The 19,332-nt window shown below is 46.7% G+C and overlaps 1 protein-coding gene and 1 pseudogene across 6 annotated transcripts in view; both read right to left on the bottom strand.

Annotated features, from left to right (window-relative positions):
* Positions 1-3,536: 3,536 nt before the first annotated feature.
* Spag1 (sperm associated antigen 1) overlaps positions 3,537-19,332 on the bottom strand; it is a 60,183-nt gene continuing 44,387 nt past the window's right edge. For 5 of the 6 annotated variants that reach the window (XM_039079213.2, NM_001012116.1, XM_039079212.2 and 2 more), the window contains 7 exons: positions 17,655-17,807; positions 14,346-14,506; positions 11,528-11,660; positions 9,338-9,464; positions 5,790-5,933; positions 4,445-4,789; positions 3,537-4,348 (listed from right to left, as the gene is read on the bottom strand). In XM_039079213.2, the coding sequence (XP_038935141.1) occupies positions 4,217-4,348; positions 4,445-4,789; positions 5,790-5,933; positions 9,338-9,464; positions 11,528-11,660; positions 14,346-14,506; positions 17,655-17,807 (1,195 nt within the window). In that variant the 3' untranslated portion in view covers positions 3,537-4,216. Of the gene's footprint in view, positions 4,349-4,444; positions 4,790-5,789; positions 5,934-9,337; positions 9,465-11,527; positions 11,661-14,345; positions 14,507-15,232; positions 15,314-17,654; positions 17,808-19,332 lie in introns of those variants that run through there. The other variant, XM_063263563.1, reaches the window with a different exon arrangement.
* Positions 11,630-11,788, bottom strand: LOC120094040 (U4 spliceosomal RNA; annotated as a pseudogene).

Raw genomic sequence — 19,332 nt, 5'->3', positions numbered from 1 at the left:
CTACCTTTATTTGAGTCCTGAAGACAAACTCAGGTTACCAGGCTTGTGCCACAAAGCACCCTTACCACTGAGCCATCCCACCAGCCTCTCTGTTTTACTTACAGGGCTTTAGCTCTGGTTTTTTGTTTGTTTAGTTTTGTTGGGAGGGGGTTGTCCTTTGGTTGGTTGGTTGGTTGGTTGGTTGGTTGGTTGGTTGGTTGGTTGAGGCGAGTATTGACTCTCCTGCCTCAGCCTCCCAAGTATTATAATTACATTCACAGGAGACCACGCCTTGTTATTGATTGATTTTTATAGGTGTTTATATGTGTGTGTTGCATGTATTAGATGTCTTGGTAGTTTGTCTGATTGTATCATTCAGACCTGATCTTGATCAAAGTCTTCCCTAGCCTTGAATTGTACTTACAGTCTTTGCTTATTTTTATTTCTATGTCTTGGTGTTTGAGATAGAATCTCACTGTGTAGCTTTGGTTGACCTGGGATTTTCTCTGTAGACCAGGCTGGCCTCCAGCCTACCTTTGCCTCCTTCTCTGGAACTGAAGGCATGTACCACGACACCGTTCCCATAGCCTCAGTTTTTATTGCTCCAAACATACTGTAGATTTTTATACATTGATTTTCACTCTTCTAACAGTCATATCTATAACCTTATAGAGTCTTTAGGATTTTATATGTTGAGAATTATGTTTGAAATTACGTCCAGAAATACCAGAAGGGAAGCTTTACTTCTTCATTTCTAGTCTGAAGCCTTTTGTAAATGTTGGTCTTGTTGTACCGACTCCACCCTCCAGTACAGTGTGAGGCAGGAACGTGAGTGGCCATCGTAGCCTGTTTTACGTCATTATTAGTTAGCTTTCTACTCCTCTCAGTAAGTTCCCCCAACGCACAAACTGTTGCCTTTCAGGACTGGTCAGGCCTTCGGGATTTACCTCAATCCCCACCACCTAGGCAGATTCCACCCCCACCCCCAACCCTACCCCCAGGTTTGCCTGGGTTTTTTGTGTTTCTCCCATTTTTTTTTTAAATTGAGATGCAGTTCACATACCATGAAAGCCACCTTTTTAAAGTGTGACCTTCAGTAGTTTGTACTCTGTTTAGAGGTTTGCGTGGCCATCCTCTCTGACTGCAGGGCATTTTCCTGGCCACCATCCCCGTGTTTTGTGGTTTCCCCCAAGCACAGACTTGCACAAGTTCTAGGTTTGGCCATGTGGACGTTGAATTTCAGATGCATGGAGTGCACCTCATCCAGCCGTGAGTCCGAGTCCCACACCACTCCTCTTTTGGTTGGATAGCATGCGCTGGTGTGGCTGGGACATTTCAGTGATCTCTGCTTTGTTATTTTTATGATAATGTTCCTATATATCTTATCTTCTTGGGGAATTACTGGGCCAACAGCAGTTACGTTAGTTTCTGAGAAACTGAACAGTGCACCGTCTCCTCAGCAGTGCTGTGGCTGCAGCTCCTCCACGCTTGCCAGGACCGTTTCTCTTCTGCTGTGGCATCTTAGTAAACCCCTGTGTAGCACGGGGTGAAACTTCACTGACCGAAGGAGTTCCCGACATACTCCATTGTAAAGAACAGTCATTCTTCCTGCTGCACACATGAAAATACTGACGTAAAAGAGACAAGAGCGGCCTGGAGAGGTGGCTCAGCTGTTCAGAGCACTGACTGCTCTTCCCGAGGTCCTGAGTTCAATTCCCGGCAACCACATGGTGGTTCACAACCATCTGTAATGGGATCTGATGCCGCCTTCTGGTGTGACTGCAGACAGCTACAGTGTACTCACATACATGAAATAAGTACATCTTATTACTTATTTCATGAGACAGAGAGACAGAGAGAGAGACAGAGACAGAGAGAGACAGAGAGAAGCATAAAGCAGTGACCTCCCTCGGGCACTGTTGAAACTCCAAGGGAAGACAGATAATCCAGCTGCTTTTCCATTGTCCTGTCACATGTGGCCCGGGTGCTGGACAGCCTCCCTTGTGTGTGACACTGAAGGTTCTGCAGCAAAGCAATTTAATCCTTCTTAGCTCTTTCTCATGGAGTGGAGTCTGTTTCACAATCTGGCTTAGATTCCATGCCATTGTCCCTGTGGTCCCCAGGGCCCTTGAAAACTCCAATGACTTTCTGCTAGAGAGCCTTATATTTGATATCATTGGCTTTCCCCTCCAAACTAAGAACAAACCAAGGGTTTACACCACCAGTGCTTTTTTCTGAGGGTCATAAATAGTTTAGTCCCCTTCAGTATTAATGAGTTTCTGCACATGTAGCTTCTCAGCCAGTGGACTGGCCATGCGTTCCAGCTGTCTGAGGGCTTTCAAGAGCTGACTGACTACGCAGACACTCCAAGAGTGGTCTCTTTTCTTCAGTCTTCTCAATAACTGGAACTTTCTGATTTGACCTGATCCCTGTGGCCAGCTACACCTGAGAGCTGTCACAGGACAGGACCCAGGAGGGGGCGCCAGAGCTCCAGCACCAGTCACTTGTCTGCCTCTGCCTCTCCTGGAGAGGTACTCCTGTGTAATAGCATAGCCTGTCTTATCCTCTGTCAATAACATGGAGGAATGCAATTTGTCATCCATCCCTATTCAGAGAAATGTCATGCTTGCTGTGTGATGTGACCAGCCGAGTATACTTGAACACGCTATCTATGATATCGTAGATGATATCTTCTTAAGAGACTGCCATCATGAATGTACATGCAACAATTCATCATCTGCTATTTACAAAAAACAACATTAAGGAGGAGAAAATATGTGGTGATAATTCTGGAATTTTGGTTTCTTAAAAAATATATAGGAATATTATAAGAATGTTTTCATTCAAATCCTGTATACGGGGATATGGGCTACTTTGGACTGTCAGCCGCAGCTGGCTATGATTTGCCTCATGCTCTAGCAGAGGCATGGTTTTGCCGCTGAGATAACGTCCGTTGGTGTGTCATTTGAGGTTCTGGGAATTTTTCAGAGGCTGTATAAATGCTAGAGCCCCAGTAGGCATGGTGGTCCTTCAGGGCCTTGGAGGCAGTTAGTAGTCATACTCAAAGAAACAAAAGGGAAGAAATTAGATTCAGGGATCTGCCCCCCTTTCCCTGCAAGGTAGCAAAGACTGGCTACAAACTGTTTACAGATTAGAGAATCAACTACAGTAGGTTTCCACCTAAGAACAAAGGAGAGAGACCTGCTTGAGATGGTAGGAAATGACAAAGTTTGAAAGGTACCACGACAGGTCTTAAATATTCTAATTGTAAAAGGTGAGATATGAAAATAATGTTCACCTTTCACCTTAACTTTAACATGAACAACAGAATGCACCTGGAAAAAAGTTCCTGTTCATGGGTTACAGAAGGCTATGATGACACCGGATAAGAGCTGCACTGAGGCTGCAGAGATGGCTGGGTTTGAGGGAAAACTGAGTACCAGGAGGCACATCGCCATCTCTAACTTCAGTTCTAGAGAATCCAGTGTTCTCTTCTGGCCTTCGTAGCCTGCATGCACAAGGTACACATACAGACACACAGGCTTACACACATTAAATAAATTAAGGCTTGGATGTTTGTTTATTGCATAGGGAATACCTTTAACCCAGAAAAGGGAACATCCAGTGACTTCTCACTTGTTACAGTAAAGAAACCAAGCAGAAAACAGATTGGGAAGGGCGTGTGAATAGCAACTATTGGCTAGGGTGGCAATTCAAATACAAAGGTAGGGTGAAAGGTTTACAAACAAGAAGAAAGTCACAGTAAAAATATTAGAGAAAAATAACTCCCTTAGGGCTCTAAGTTAATAAGCTAATAATGACCTCAAAGATGCAAGTGTTGTTTCAATCTCTAAAGTAGATTTTGTGCATCTGATGGAGTTATCAGTGCTAACATTTGCTTTTAAAGAACGGAAGACCTGGGTTCTGTCAAACCTGAAAGAATTGCCACAATGAAGAATGTGTTTAAATTTTTATGGGTAGGTCATTAAAAGAAAATGTTTTATAAATTAGTGTTTGCCAAGTTCCAAATATAGTTATTAAATATAAAGGTATTGGCTCTAGTACAGAAGAGAATATTTACAATAAATAAGAATCAGATTATAGAATATACATGTTCTGGATACAAAAATAAGTATAACGTCTGATGTCCAAATGGGTCCTTCTGGGTGTGGCTCCTTCTGGGTGTGGCTTTACCCATGCAACTCCATCAGAGACTGCTTTGAACTCAGCACCCGAGTTAAAGCACATACTGCCTTCTTAGGGCCTGTATATCCTCTGCCGTGAGACAGTCAGCCTGTGCGTCTGACAGGTCATCAAACAGCTGCGCCATCTGCTCCTTTTGGTCTTTGCTAGTCAGTGCCAGCATCATCTGGAAGAGGGGAAGGGTCCTGTGAGCATAGGCAACACTTTCAAAGTTAGAGAACCCAGAAACCGCAGGCTCCCTCCCAGGCACACTGCCGCTTACCTCAAACCTCTCTGCTTTGCTCAGATACAGGAGATGCTTGCACACCAGTGAGGGGTCCTTGGCCACAAGGTGACTTTTCAGTGACTGCATGATGAGGAGGAGCATGTCCCCTTCCAGTTTGTTACTTAGCAACACAGGCAGGTCTTGGGGAGCAGTGAAGACTAAAAGCTGTGCACAGGCCTCTTCGTCTTTCCTGGCGCTGATAGTGCTCAGGACCTGCCCGAACTCATAGGCGTTCCTAGGCTTGCACACCTCGATCTTCCCGGCTCGTTCTGCAGACCACCCCTCTTCCACGGCAGAGGCCTCTGCGGGCCGCTCAGGCTCCTCATCACTGCTGTCATCCACCTTCCCAACAGAAATTACAGCATGTCAGGACACTGACTACAGGCACATGCCCAAGTTCACTTAGCACTGTGAACTGACAGATAGGCACCGTATTTCAGGAAAGTTCTAAGTGAAAATACAAGTTTTAATACATTTTAAAATACATTATTTCTTTAAGAAAGAGAAGTTAGAACATAAGACACTTTTAGAAGATATTCTACATTAAAAAAATCTGAAGGCCTATATTAGTTTTTGTTTTCAGGATTAATTTTACATTAATTTCCATTTCCTTATATTTAACAAATGATCCTGTATTTTTTGTGTCTCTTAAAACACTCTTTTCTTACTTAAAGGGGAAAAAAAATCATGGCTTCCGACCTGTTGCCTCTTAGTCAAAATGTCAGACTGTAAATAGAAAGTTAGCATTCACGGGTGTATAGGAATTTATGTCTTGACATTAAACCATGTGGCTTTCTAGGAATCACAGAGGTAAATGTGATGGCCAGGCTGTCTTGGAGAAGCCCAGATTATTGAAGAGTTAAAAAAAAAAAAAAAAGAGAGAGAGATGAGGACCCCCGGAGGGATGGTGTGTGCCTTCAATCCCAGCACTTGGGAGGCAGAGACAGGCAGATCTCTTTGAGTGACCAAAACAACAACAATAAAAAAGGAAAGTCAGCAGCGGAAGAGCAGAGCTTCCGCCAGGGTTGGCAGGGCTGAAGATAAGTCCTGTTCATCTCTGCATGTCTACTTCGAGGGACGCCAATGGCCTATGGCTCCAGGGCAGTGAGAACAACATCCCCCACCCTGGGACACCCCTATCCATGGCCCCTGCTGAGAAACATGGTGGCCAATGATGCATCAAAGGGCAAATTCTGTCTTCACAACTGGGTCACTTCACAATTGTTTTCATTGGCAATCAGGATTAAAAAAAAAAAAAAGAGGTCCTGAATTCACAGGAGATAACCTTAGATTCTGTGTATAGTCTCAGCAGGGTGCCTTCAAGAGTATGAAATACAAATACCTCTTGGATTTCAATTCTCCTCCTCTCCCTCTCTCTGCTGGGAGGTGCTGTGTCATTCTTAGTGTCCAGGTGCCTGGCTGCTTCACTGGAATCTGGGCTTAGGAGGACAACCTGACTGGGATCCGCCACTCTTTCCCGGCAATTCTAAAAAATAAGTTCATAGGACAGTTTGCATGGGTACAAGGCTGAGGCTCCTGGGTTAGCCTAGGCTACAGTTGACAGTGCAGGGCGTGTACATGACTTCTGTCAGTGCCATTCACAGTGGGAAGTGGGTGAGTATGCCGTGAGACACATGACCGCAAGCCTCCATTGCAGTGAAGACGGCCCAGAGGCAGCAGCCAGGCAGGCTCCATTCCATCACTGCAACTTTTTGTGTCGTCCACTCTCATCCATCCACTGACCACTGAATGAGAGAAAGACAGGTGTGAGCTAACTAGCCCGGGTTACTTTTCCTAAAATTGGCTCCGATTTTCAGGATTCAGTCATCATGGCAGGGAAGGTGTGAGTTTGGGGCGGGCTGTAGCCCACCATACTCTCTCAGGAAGCAGTGAGGGTTGTTTGTGCTCAGCTCCCTTTCTCCACGAGCTGTCATTACCCACACTCAGGGTGGGTCTTCCCACTTCACCATAATCTAGATAATCCCCCGAAACACGCCCAAAGGTGTATTTCCATGGTGATGCTGAATCTAATCAGACTGATGATAAATATTAACCACCACAGACCCTACTGAGCAGGGCAGCAGAGGGGGTGGGGCACAGGGCGGGGCAGCAGAGGAGGCGGGGCAGCAGAGGAGGCGGGGCAGCAGAGGGGGTGGGGCACAGGGCTGCCAGTCCACAGTAGTCACAGAGCAGTCCCTTTGTTTGGAGATGGGAATGAGGAGATGGGAAGGGCAACCTTGTCCTTGTCCTCTGAGGTTCCTCCGATTCATCAGAGGGAACAATAAAAAGCAACAACTTGCAAGTATATCTGAGTTGTCTTGATGCAATAAAGTGAGGCAAGACTGAGATGGGCATAGAACGGAGGGGCTTCCCTTCTCTGGTTGTCAGAATAGCGGGACCAGCTAGAGGGGAGGGGCCGGCAAAAGAGCAGAGCTTCAACCAGAGTGGCTCTGGCAAAAATGAAATTGCACACAACTAGGTTGGGAGACGGCTACTTGGCAAGAATGCTTGCGTGAAAGAAAGCATGGAGCTAAGACCAGATTTCCTAGAACACGGGCAGTAATGTATAGTAGTGAATACCATGCACACATCCCTGACATTCCTACAGGGAGACGGGAGGCAGCGTCCAGAGGATGCCTGTAAGCCTTCCAGTCCACTGTGCCACACACACCGGTGAATGAGAAACCCTGTTTCAAACACCATAAAAGCTGAAGACTGGCTGCCGAGGCTACCCTCCAACCTCCACGTGTGCTTGCACACTCGTGTGAGCATGCACAGGCGTGCATACACAGGAGTGGGCAAGTAAGAGGGAGAAGCAGGAACAGGGAAGGGAGGGAGGGAAACTTCCCTCGTCCCTGCCTCTCTCCCTTCCTTCCCCACTCCAGTGTATGTGCACCACACTGGCCCAAAGCCATAGAGTAAGTCAGTAGTGAAGAAGTCTCTTGAACTAAAGGGTCTTTATGTGAGGCTTATAGATTAGTATGTTCCCAGTAAGGAGGGGAGGGGAGGGCTGAGGAACAGAATCAGTGTGTGCCACAGCCACCACCTCACATGGCTGCATCTGTCCTGGCTGCTGGAGGCACAGGTCTGGCTCTAGGCAGCCTGAGAGGATGTGGGATCCAGAGCTGCCTGATAGGCCAGGACTAGCAGAGAACTGTTGCTTTGGTGCACAAACCCTCCACATTTCCCATTCAGTGACAAGAAGGGAGTTAAGTGGACTCCCACATTAAACAGATCAAAACTACCTTCCACCCAATCTGGCTATTCTTCACCTCCGAGGCCTAGGAGGCACCCCCATACACACAAACTTTATACTTATTGTCCTCCCAATGTCACCTTCAAATAACCCTGAGGTAACACCTCACCTGCAGCTTCGGTTTGTGTCCTTCCTCTCCCAACTCATAGCTGAAGTTCTAGCCAATAATCCCTTAGGATGCATCCATATTTGGAGAGAGTTCTAAATGAGGTGTGTGAGGTGCTTTCTATCCCTGTGGGATTGATGGCTGCCCATGAAGTAGACATCTGAACACTCACAGGGGAGATAAAGAGGAGAAAGAGGCCAGGGGCATGTACCAACTGCCCTCCTCGTACTTGGGAAGCTGAGGCAGGAGAGCACCAGTTTGAGGCCAGCATGAGTTACATACTGAGTTCCAGACCACCTTGAGCTAGAGTGAACCCTGTGTGAATCGGGCCTTCTGCCCCACACCACATCGCAGGAAGTTTGTCCTGTACTGACGGGCTGTAACGTCCCTCCCCACAAACATCTCAGGAGTTCGTCCTGTGCTGACAGGACACCATGACCTGTGAGCTGTGAACAGTGAATACTGTGAACAGACACCACGACCACGGCGGGCAGCTCTTGTTAAAGAAAGCACTGAATTGTGGCTGGCTTTCAGGTCAGAAATTTAGTCATGGCAGGAAATGTGGTAGCATGCAGGCAGCCTCGGTGTTAGAGAAGGAGCTGAGAGTTTAACAGGCAAGAAGTGAATGTCACTCTAGACCTGGTTTGAGTGTTTGAAACTCAAAGTCCACCTGCTAGTGACACATTTCCTCCAACAAAGGCCACACCTCCCCATGGACCTGTAGAGGCCGTTTTCTTTCAAGCCGCCACATCCAGTAACGTTTTTCCCCACACTTGAACATTCAGTGACCCTTATTTCTATGTGGAACAGCACCTAGGAGATGGTGACAGGAGAACCAAGTTCAGTGCCAGGCTCCACCATCTAGAGTGAGAGCTCAGCCTGGGCTACATAACACCCTATATTTGTAAAACAGAAGGGAAAAAACGATTCCCATTCAGGAGAGCTAGCATAAGGAAAGCACATCTATACAGAGCCTTCTTTCTTCACAATATGGTACGAGAAGAATGCCACTCTAGTCCTACAGAGGCCATCAGCTAAGCTAGCTCAGGGCCCAGGCCCCTGTAGGCATCTAAATCTCAGCTGCAGTTCTCCAAGCTTCCACTGGGTGGCTCACACTCCAGCAGGTGTTCCACCTCCAACCTCCGGCTCTGCTGGAACCCGAGGGCCTTGCTAGTTTTTGTTGTTTTAATCCTATTTTTCGTTGGAAGTCCCCCGTATTTACACAGTAACACAACAGCAACAAGCCATCTCTCCTAAGTGAACATTCCCTGACACCCTAGGAAAGTAGGGCTGGAAACCTGTAGCCAAAATGCTCACTACAGCCTGAAATGGAGCTGGACAGGAGCTTAGAAACTACCTGACCCACACCAGAGACGAGGGTGACAACTAGAAGTCTGTGCCGAGGCTGCTGAGCAGGTCAGTGTACACCAGGAGTCAATCCTGTTCTCAGGTCATGACCCTGACCTTCATGAAACCACTTGATCTATTCAGAGATGAAATTTACACACCAAGACAGACATGCCCTCACCTCGAGTCCTTTCTGGGCGAGCTCGAGTCTGTAAGAGGCTTTCACATTCTTGCTGTCTATCTGAAGTGCCTTGTCACAGTCCAGCTTTGCCTCTTCAAACTGTCCCAGCTTCAAGTAACAGAGAGCCCTGGCACAATGCAAGGAGAGGGAAGGAAGCACATCAGTGTATTTAGACAGCCAATGGGGCTGGGAAGGTTAGCTGTACTTAAGAGCACGTGCTGCTCTCCCAAGAACCTGAGTTCTTCTCCCAGCACCCACACAGGGTAGCTTATAACTGCCCGATAGCTACTCCTGCTGCTATAGGGTATTTGACACCTGCTTCTGACCTCTGTACCCATGTGCACATGCCCACACACCTATGTGCACACACCTACATAACCATGTGCACATGCCCACACAACCACACACACATGCACACAATAAAAACATCTTAAAAAAACTAAAATAATTTCTACAGCATTTTTTAAAAGGAAGAAGTCGCTAGTAAGGGTTAAGGCTGTTTTAAGCTCTGGTTGCTCCAACTAGCACCTGAAGCCAGCTCTGCTGTTCTCACAGGGGATGAAATCACATCACTGGGGAGGCCACTGCAAACAAAATACAGCCCGATCCAAATCGAGGATGCAGCTGGGTGGAAACAGGGAAGCGAATGAGCCTCTCTAATGGTATCTGTAAAATGGGTCTGGGAGCTCCCAGCTGAGGCCCAAGAACTTGTAGGGCAGAGCCAGCGGCACAGCAACCAGGAGGCATAACTGAAGATCAGTTCATCTATCTGGGTGTGTGAAGGAGAATGATCTTGCCAAGGCACTGGACTAAGAGTTAGGGAAGAGAGGAGAGGAACAGAGGGGTAGGGAGCCCAAGGACACAGTCAGGGCACAGCCTTCCCAGAGCAGAGCATGGTGTTCTTGATGATCCTGGCAAAGCAGTGCCTGGCTGGAATGGAGGGGTGGGGCCAGGCCAGATCACAAAGGCCTTGCTCACTTGGGCAAGCGTATAACGGGGTGACATGCTTGGCATGTGTCACAAAGCTCACTCTAGCTACAACTGGGAGAGTGGGACAAGAGGAGAGATGGCAGAAGAAAACAGTGGCCTAAGGCAGGGGTGGGGAGGGGGAGGAGCTGAGGGTGGTAAGGGGACAGCTAGCCACTCTGAAGAGTACTTAGAGGTGAGCCCACTCTAGGTTGCTGCCTGCTTAGGAAAGGAAGGCCCAGGGTACTCGGCTTCTCCAATGAGGAAGGAGAAACAAGGATAGGAGTTGAGTGGGGCCAAATGTGAGGCAGGAGGAGCTGGTCTAGAACTCAAGTAGACAATAAGGGATTGAGACCCCACAAGGCAAGATACCAGACAACGGGAAGCCTGCAGAGAAGAGACCCAGGCATTGAGCTCCATGTCACTACAGCCAGGGGCAGCGAGGTCTTCACTGAAACCAGAGCCATTCCCAGCCACTGATGAAAGGCTGAAGGATAGAGCTTTAAAGGTAGCTAGAAGAATGTCCGACACTGATCCTTCATTCTTTCTGTTATCACATACCCTACCTACTTCCGCCAAACCCCAAAGAATCAAAAGTGGTAAAGATAGTATAGGCTGCATTCTGGAGCAGCATACCAGTCCTCACTGTTAGAAAGAAAAAAAAAAAAGACTGGCCTTTAGTACTTGCAAAGCAAAAGGACATGGCCCCATAAGACGGTATTTTGAATGACACTGGTCACCCCCACCTCAATTCCACACCAGTTTCTACACTGAGCAGGGCTTAGATCCAGTTCACTGTAGCCTGACCAAGCAGACAGCACAGGGCCAGAGTAGGACAAGCTCAGTAACTAAAGAAGACCATGGACAATGTCATCAGACCTCATCCTCCCAATCTCTCTGACCTCTGTAGTCCAGCTCTTTCAGAGACACCCAAAACAGCTTGCATACTGATTCCTAGAAGCACTACATGGGATTAATGAGCTGAGTTAATTTCTCAAAAGTTATTTTAAAATAATCAAAACTGGGCTGGAGAGATGGCACAATGGTTAAGAGCACTGGATGCTTTTCCAGAGGATGTGGGTTCTATTCCCAGCCACCACATGGCAGTTCCTACCTGTCTATAACTCTAGTTCCAGGGGATCTGACACCCTCACACCAAAACACACAAAATAAACAAACAAAATTATCAAGATAATCAAGACCTACATATCAGAAAGAACTTGCCTGTTTGTATAGATGGCACATGCCTTGCTGTTAATCTTTAAGCATTCGTTGTATTTACTAATGGCGTCTTTATAATTTTTGTCCTTTACAAGTTGATTTCCTTCTTCCTTAAGGGCTTGAAACATTTTTTCATCTATGGGATCAATAAAATAAACATATAGAGAAAACATTCCTGTAAATACATCTATACAATCTTTCAATTAGCAATAATCGCACCTCAGATGAGCCTCATTGGCTACGATACTGCCACTGCGCAAAGCTACATGTATAAATTCTTAAGAACAATCATCAGTAAACTCTCCATTACAGTCACGCCCTCGCACATGAGGCTATAGACTAAACGGAACACAACATAAAGGTAAAGAGAGTCTGCCCAATGTATGAATAGTTATGATGCTGCTACTTTCAAATTACAAGAATAGAGTGCAGTGTCACTGTGTTACACATGTCAGAGAGTGCAGTGCCACTTACTGTGTTACACATGTCAGAGTGCAGTGCCACTGTGTTACACATGTCAGAGAGTGCAGTGCCACTTACTGTGTTACACATGTCACAGAGTGCAGTGCCACTTACTGTGTTACACATGTCAGAGAGTGCAGTGCCACTTACTGTGTTACACACGTCAGAGAGTGCAGTGCCACTTACTGTGTTACACATGTCAGAGAGTGCAGTGCCACTTACTGTGTTACACATGTCACAGAGTGCAGTGCCACTGTGTTACACATGTCAGAGAGTGCAGTGCCACTTACTGTGTTACACACGTCAGAGAGTGCAGTGCCACTTACTGTGTTACACATGTCAGAGAGTGCAGTGCCACTTACTGTGTTACACATGTCAGAGTGCAGTGCCACTTACTGTGTTACACATGTCAGAGAGTGCAGTGCCACTTACTGTGTTACACACGTCAGACAGTGCAGTGCCACTTACTGTGTTACACATGTCAGAGAGTGCAGTGCCACTTACTGTGTTACACATGTCAGAGAGTGTAGTGCCACTTACTGTGTTACACATGTCAGAGAGTTCAGTGCCACTTACTGTGTTACACATGTCACAGAGTGCAGTGCCACTTACTGTGTTACACATGTCAGAGAGTGCAGTGCCACTGTGTTACACATGTCAGAGAGTGCAGTGCCACTTACTGTGTTACACATGTCAGAGTGCAGTGCCACTTACTGTGTTACACATGTCAGAGAGTGCAGTGCCACTTACTGTGTTACACATGTCAGAGAGTGCAGTGCCACTTACTGTGTTACACATGTCAGAGAGTGCAGTGCCACTTACTGTGTTACACATGTCAGAGTGCAGTGCCACTGTGTTACACATGTCAGAGAGTGCAGTGCCACTTACTGTGTTACACATGTCACAGAGTGCAGTGCCACTTACTGTGTTACACATGTCAGAGAGTGCAGTGCCACTGTGTTACACATGTCAGAGAATGCAGTGCCACTTACTGTGTTACACATGTCAGAGTGCAGTGCCACTGTGTTACATACATTGCCATGTCTTCTCTTCCCTGCTGGCAATCTGGAGGCACTAACAGGAGCAAGAACTGTGTAGATGGAGGCAGTCACTCAGTTACCAGTCACTAGTTACCAGGCAACTAGACAATGTGAGGCACACTCTCACACATGGCTGCTTCAGTGAACCCACAAGCCCACAGTTTCCAGTAATTCAAAAGAACACTGTCTCTTTAAGCACTTGGCTATAGTACTTTAGACATCTCTTGAAGCTGGAATTACGGCAGAATAAGTCTATGAAACAGATACAAACACCATTACCATCAGAGAGTGGGCATGGTGCTGCATGCATGAGGTCCCAGCACCTGGGAGGGAGAGGTGGGAGGACCAGCATTCAGGGTTAGTTGTGGTTCCACATTATGTTAGAGGCCAATCTGGACCATGTGAAAACCCTCACTCAAAACTCCCAAAGCTGGACACTGGAGGCATGGCTCGGTGGTTATGAGCACTATGCTCTCGGAGAGGACCCAAGCTTCATATGCAGCACACACGTCATACACTTCAGATCTCCCACATACATACAATTTTAAAAACCTAGGGACTGGAGAGACGATGACTCAGTGGTTAAGAGCACTTGCTGCTCTTATAGAGGACCTGGGGTTCAATTCCCAGCATCCACATGGTGGCTCACAACCACCTGTAGCTCCAGTTTCATGGGATCTGATGCCCTCTTCTGATACCAGGCACATATGTGGTACACATACATACATGCAGGCAAAGTACCCATACACATAAAATAAATGTTCAAAACGCAAAGATTCAATACATATATGCCGCACAGTGTTGAACCTTAAAGCCTGTATGATATTATTCTGCATCCAAGTTTTCCTACAATATATCTGCATATTAGAACTTGAGAATGTATTATCTGTACATGTGATGTGTGTGACTGTGGACGGCATGTGCCACAGCAAACATGTCAGACTGTGCTCTCTCCTTGCATCATGGGTCCTGGAGACAGACACAGGTCTTCAGGTTTGTACAGATTTCACCTTTATACACTGAGCCGTCTCAGCAGCCCTGAACAGCTTTCTGGTTTATTTTTAACACATCACCCTTGCTCTTTTCACGCTGCCACATGGTTTCCTGAAGAGCATAATTATTCTTCTTCCTCTCAATAATGCCAGTTCCACAATGAGACCCCGCCACTGGCATGGCTACTCCCTATCTGCCCCCTTTCCTGTACACAGGGATGCGTTAGGAGGGAGGAAAGCCAGACCCCAGTCTGACACCGCAGCTCAGCCTCTGCTCCCTCGTGGAGCTCAAGATGCCTTTGGAGGAAACATGGGTAGTCCTCCTACCTGTGATGGTGGGCGTGCAGCTGTTGGGACACGGATCTTGGTCTGGGGTCTCAGCAGCAGGGTGCCAAACTCTCAGAGGCTCAGATGCAGGCACAGCCGGGATGGGGGGCAGTCTCTCCCGCCATTTTGGTCCATCTAGCTCTGTTAAGATTCTTGTTATTCTAAAGAGAAAAATGAACTGTTGGTATTGATCAAGGAATCAATGTTTTATATTAACAAAGGTTCGAGCAAGAGTCAGACTAACTAATGTGTGGTGGCCCACACCTTTCCAGCACCCAGGAAGCAGATGCAGGCTGATCTGACTCAAGGCCAGCATGGTCTACAGAGTGAGTTCCAGAGCTATATAGTGAACACTGTCTCAAAAACAAAAACAAACAAGTCAAACTGACCAAGTTGTAACTTTGTGCTTATCTTAGATGTAGAAAACCATGCAGGCCAGGTAAACTAAAACATCTCCAAAGGATTTGTCAAAGGTGGCATTGATTATTTAAGTAGACAACTTTCTTTTCTTCTCTTTTCTTTTCTTTTCTTTTTGTTTGTTGTGTTTTGGGACAAGGTTTCTCTGTGTGTCCCTCGCTGATCTAGAACTCACTGCACCTCCCACAGTTGGGAAGGCTGAGCGGTAACTAATGAGCTGCATTTCTTAGTTAGGTCTATGATTGCACATACCTTTATGTAAAAAGTTTTATACGTATATAGATGATTATAATATACATGATTTTCCTATAGTTTCTTGTACAGAAATTTCCATCATAAACTGAAGCTATAATAACTACATCTTATTGGCTGGGTATGAAAATATACATTTGAAACTTAATGTATAACCAACCACAACTGTAGAAGAAAAAGATTAAAAAAAAAGGATTTTAAAGCAAAATTTTTATTACCAGAAAAGAGGAAGGAAGAGGTGGCAGGAAAGAGATTCCGTGCTGCCGGGGGTAAGCAAGGAGTCTAGCACGCCATGACTCCTGGAGAGGAGAGGGGCAGATGTTCACAAAAGGCAAAAACAAAGTCAGATGTTTAAAAAAAAAGCTGCTGGTGTCTGATTTTCCATGATAGGCTTAGTAAATGGGAAGCACACGTGTGGCATCGCAGAAACGAAGTGAGATAGTTTAATACACGGAAAACCTACAGGTTCCTCATCTAATAAAATGAGCTTTTAAATTCCATTAGAGAGTGACAGCCTTAAAGTCAACTACTCTGAAACTATCCTCCTAGGTAAATGTTCAATACTAACCAGAGAGAGTTAAACACGGAGTCAGTGTTGGGCCCAGCAATTCCCTTCCTACATACACACCAGTGGAGGGGAGACTGGAGGGCAAATGAAGCTTATCCCGGTGTTCATGCACACACTGCTTGTAATAGCAAAGTGGTGCAAATTATCAAAATGACCACTACCTGACAGATTAATAAAAAATATGATTTGTGCATACATAACTAGGACATCTCCATAGAAGCTCAGCGCTGACTCACTCTACACCATGGAGAGTACAGAAGCATCATGCCACACACCACAGCACAGTCTACGGCTCTACCTCTATGAACTATTCAGAATGAGTAAATCCATGAGACAGAAAGCAGACTGCTGGCTGCCAGGACCAAGGAGGGAGAGAGTGACTGCCTGGTGGGGTCAGGGCTGCCTGAGGGTGACAGGAAGCACACAAGACCAGGGGAAGCAATCACCCTGTGCTCGTCGCATGCCATGGATTGTGCCCATCGCATGCCATGGATTGTGCCCTGGAAGGTGTCTGGTCTTCTGTAAATCTTATGTTTTAAAAAGAACAATGCAGAAAGTTGAGATGTTAGGCTCAACATGGCCTCCCTCTACTCCTCATGCCATTCAGCCAACTGCCACAAACCTCCAGCCCATTATTTGGCTTCCTGAAGTATCATGGAAGTGTGAGTATGCATGTGTGCACGTGTGCACATAGAGGCCTGCCTTAGTCAGGGTTTCTATTCCTGCACAAACATCATGACCAAGAAGCAAGTTGGGGAGGAAAGGGTTTATTCAGCTTACTTCCACATTGCTGTTCATCACCAAAGGGGAATGGAACTCGAGCAGGTCAGGAAGCAGAAGCTGATGCAGAGGCCATGGAGGGATGTTACTGACTTGCTTCCCCTGGCTTGTTCAGCTGGCTTTCTTATAGAACCCAAGACCACCAGCCCAGGGATGGCACCACCCACAATGGGCTGGGTCCTCCCCCCTGGATCACTAGTTGAGAAAATGCCTTACAGCTGGATCTCATGGGAAGCATTTCCTCAAGGGAGGCTCCTCTCTCTGTGATAACTCCAACTTGTGACAAGTTGACACACAAAACCAGCCAGTGCAAGGCCCAAAGCTGACATCAGATGTCTTTTTCAATCACTGTTTATTGTGGCAGGTTGCTCAGTTGAACCCAGAGCTCACCTATCAGCTAGTCTGGCTAACAGTTTGTTTGGGGTGTCCCATTTCTGCTGAGTGCTGGGGTGACAGGCACCAAGCATGCTCACCAGGCACTCACACAGGTTCTAGGGAACTGTATGCTGGTCCTTTCTCTAAGTGCTTTCTCTAATGAGCTACCTCTCCAGACTTAAATACCTTTGGATCAGGCCCTCAGCCCTGTCAGCACCTCAGATACCTTCTGAGAACTAACTGAAGGCTAAAGATTTAGGACAACTGCCTAGCATGTGTGAGGCCCAGGTTCAATCCCAGAGCTGCAAAAAAGGACAGAAAAAGTGAGGACAGAAAGAGAGGGAGCCAGGTATGGAAGCATATGCCTTTGACCCCAGTCTTCGGGAGGCAGAGGCAGGCGAATCTCTGAGTTTGAAGGCAACGTGGTCTACAGAGTGATTAGGGCCACCCAGAGACACCCTGTCTCAACAAAACATAGGGGGGGGGAGAGAGAGAGAGAGAGAGAGAGAGAGAGAGAGAGAGAGGCACTGCCAGGTAGAAGATAGGCAAATTAAAAGCAAAACCCCAAACAAGTGTCCATAATCTCTCTGTGTCCATAATCTCTCTGTGTCCATAAGCTCTCTGTGTCCATAAGCTCTCTGTGTCCATAAACTCTCTGAGTCCATAAGCTCTCTGTGTCCATAAGCTCTCTGTGTCCATAAGCTCTCTGTGTCCATAAGCTCTCTGTGTCCATAAGCTCTCTGTGTACATAAGCTCTCTGTGTTAGAGAACACACTGATTCAACACCTTTTACTTTAGAGCATTCATAGAGAATGAGTGAAAACCCAGACACTGACAGCATTCTTAAAGGGGAAGGGTGTAGTGTGATCCTTCTACAGCAGAGGTGGACCCCAGAGGGTAGCCTCGGACTAGCTTACCTGTTAACGCTGTCGCTGGCCAGCTGGATCCTACAGTCTATCTTCAGCACTGTTATATAGTCCACATACGCGCTCCTGTACTGCTCTAAAGTCTCATAGGCCATCGCTCGCCGTAAAAGAGGCTTCACTGCGAACGGCTGAAGTTCCAGAGCCCTAAGAGGACAAGATATCACTGTCACTTACCAGGAGAAGGATCCTTTAATTTATATTTAGCAATGCAGACTGCAGTGTTGGACCCCCATGCATCACACCCGATTTCTATCAGAAACAAACCTAGTGTTAAACAGCCAGCCACTGTCCTTGAACCCACTGACCAGAAATCACTCTGCTGTCCTCGGGCCACAAGGAGGTGTGAGCTCCCCAGTACTACATCAGCATCCTCCCCCCCCCCCCCATTTCCCCTGCCCAACAGAGCCAAGATGGCCCAAGACCCAGAGCAAGCATCTAGACTCTTGTGGACAGATTAGAAATAAAAGTCTTGCAGCTGGGTTGGAGAGGTGGCTCAGTGGTTACAAGCACTGACTCTCTTCCAGAGGTCCTGAGTTCAATTCCCAGCAATTACATGGTGGCTCACAACCATCTGTAATGGGATCTGATGCCCTCTTCTGGTGTCTGAAGACAGCTACAGTGTACTCATATCAAAAAAAAAAAAAAAAAAAAAAAAAAGTCTCACAGCTAAGGAAATCTAACCAAGATTCCCGCACCTTGTAAAACCAACCACACCTGCCTGCTCTCCCAGAGCTTAAGAGGTGAAGACGGACTTGCTAGGGCTCTCTAACCAGCCAGTCTGAGAGAGTTCTTAAGCAGGCAGTTCCAAGCACAGGGAGTGACTTTGTCTTACACAATAAAATGGGGAGTGGCTGTTGTGGAGGACACTGCAGGCTGACCCCTGGTCTATATACATGCACGCACAGCACACATGTGCACACAGAGCACACACATGCACACACACTCACACTTCTTAATCACATCCATATATTTAACAAGGTGCCTTACTACTAAACCACAAGAGCTTGCATGGTGTTTTCTGTATCAGCTTTCTAACCCTTTCTGTGGGCCATTATTGACTATAAAAAGGGAATCTGTAACACAGCAGAGGAGAATCAGGGGCTAAGCCTACAGCTGTTTACTAGTCACGAGTTTTCATCTTGCACTGTCTAATCTACAAAGCCCTTTCAGTATCCCTAAAGATAACTTCATCTGTGAGTGCAGAGAGTGGAGGTGTCCCTGCCACACCCGTGCCGCCTCCATTCCAGCTTTCATTGCTCAAGATACCACAGAACCAGTCAAGATGGCCCAAGCTGGGAATCTCAAAATGATAGACTGGGACACAAAACTCTTAGTACTTCCTAACATAGGAAATGAAGACCAGGTTTTTCCTTCCTTGACCACATCTTGAAAATGAGTGTGAGGTTATGAATGGAAATGCTGTTGAAGAAAACCATCTCCAACCACAACCACAGACAGGTGTGGCGAATATGAAAACACAGCTCGCCTGGAGGCTGGCTGCTCAGGTCAGTGGGCGAGTCTGTCAGAAGGCAGCAAAAGCCAGCCGCGGCGGAGAGTGACTAGTCAGCCTCAGCCTAGCTAGATATTCTGAACAAGGAAGCTGTCCAGAGGTGTGTGCACATTCGTGTGAGTACACATGTTTCCAATAACTTCAAGAATCCTCTGACAA

Source organism: Rattus norvegicus, chromosome 7 (assembly GCF_036323735.1).
Source record: "Rattus norvegicus strain BN/NHsdMcwi chromosome 7, GRCr8, whole genome shotgun sequence".
In the NCBI taxonomy this organism is placed as follows: Eukaryota; Metazoa; Chordata; class Mammalia; order Rodentia; family Muridae; genus Rattus; species Rattus norvegicus.
The sequence above is the reverse complement of the archived record's forward strand: the minus strand, read 5'-3'. Positions and strand labels throughout refer to the sequence as shown.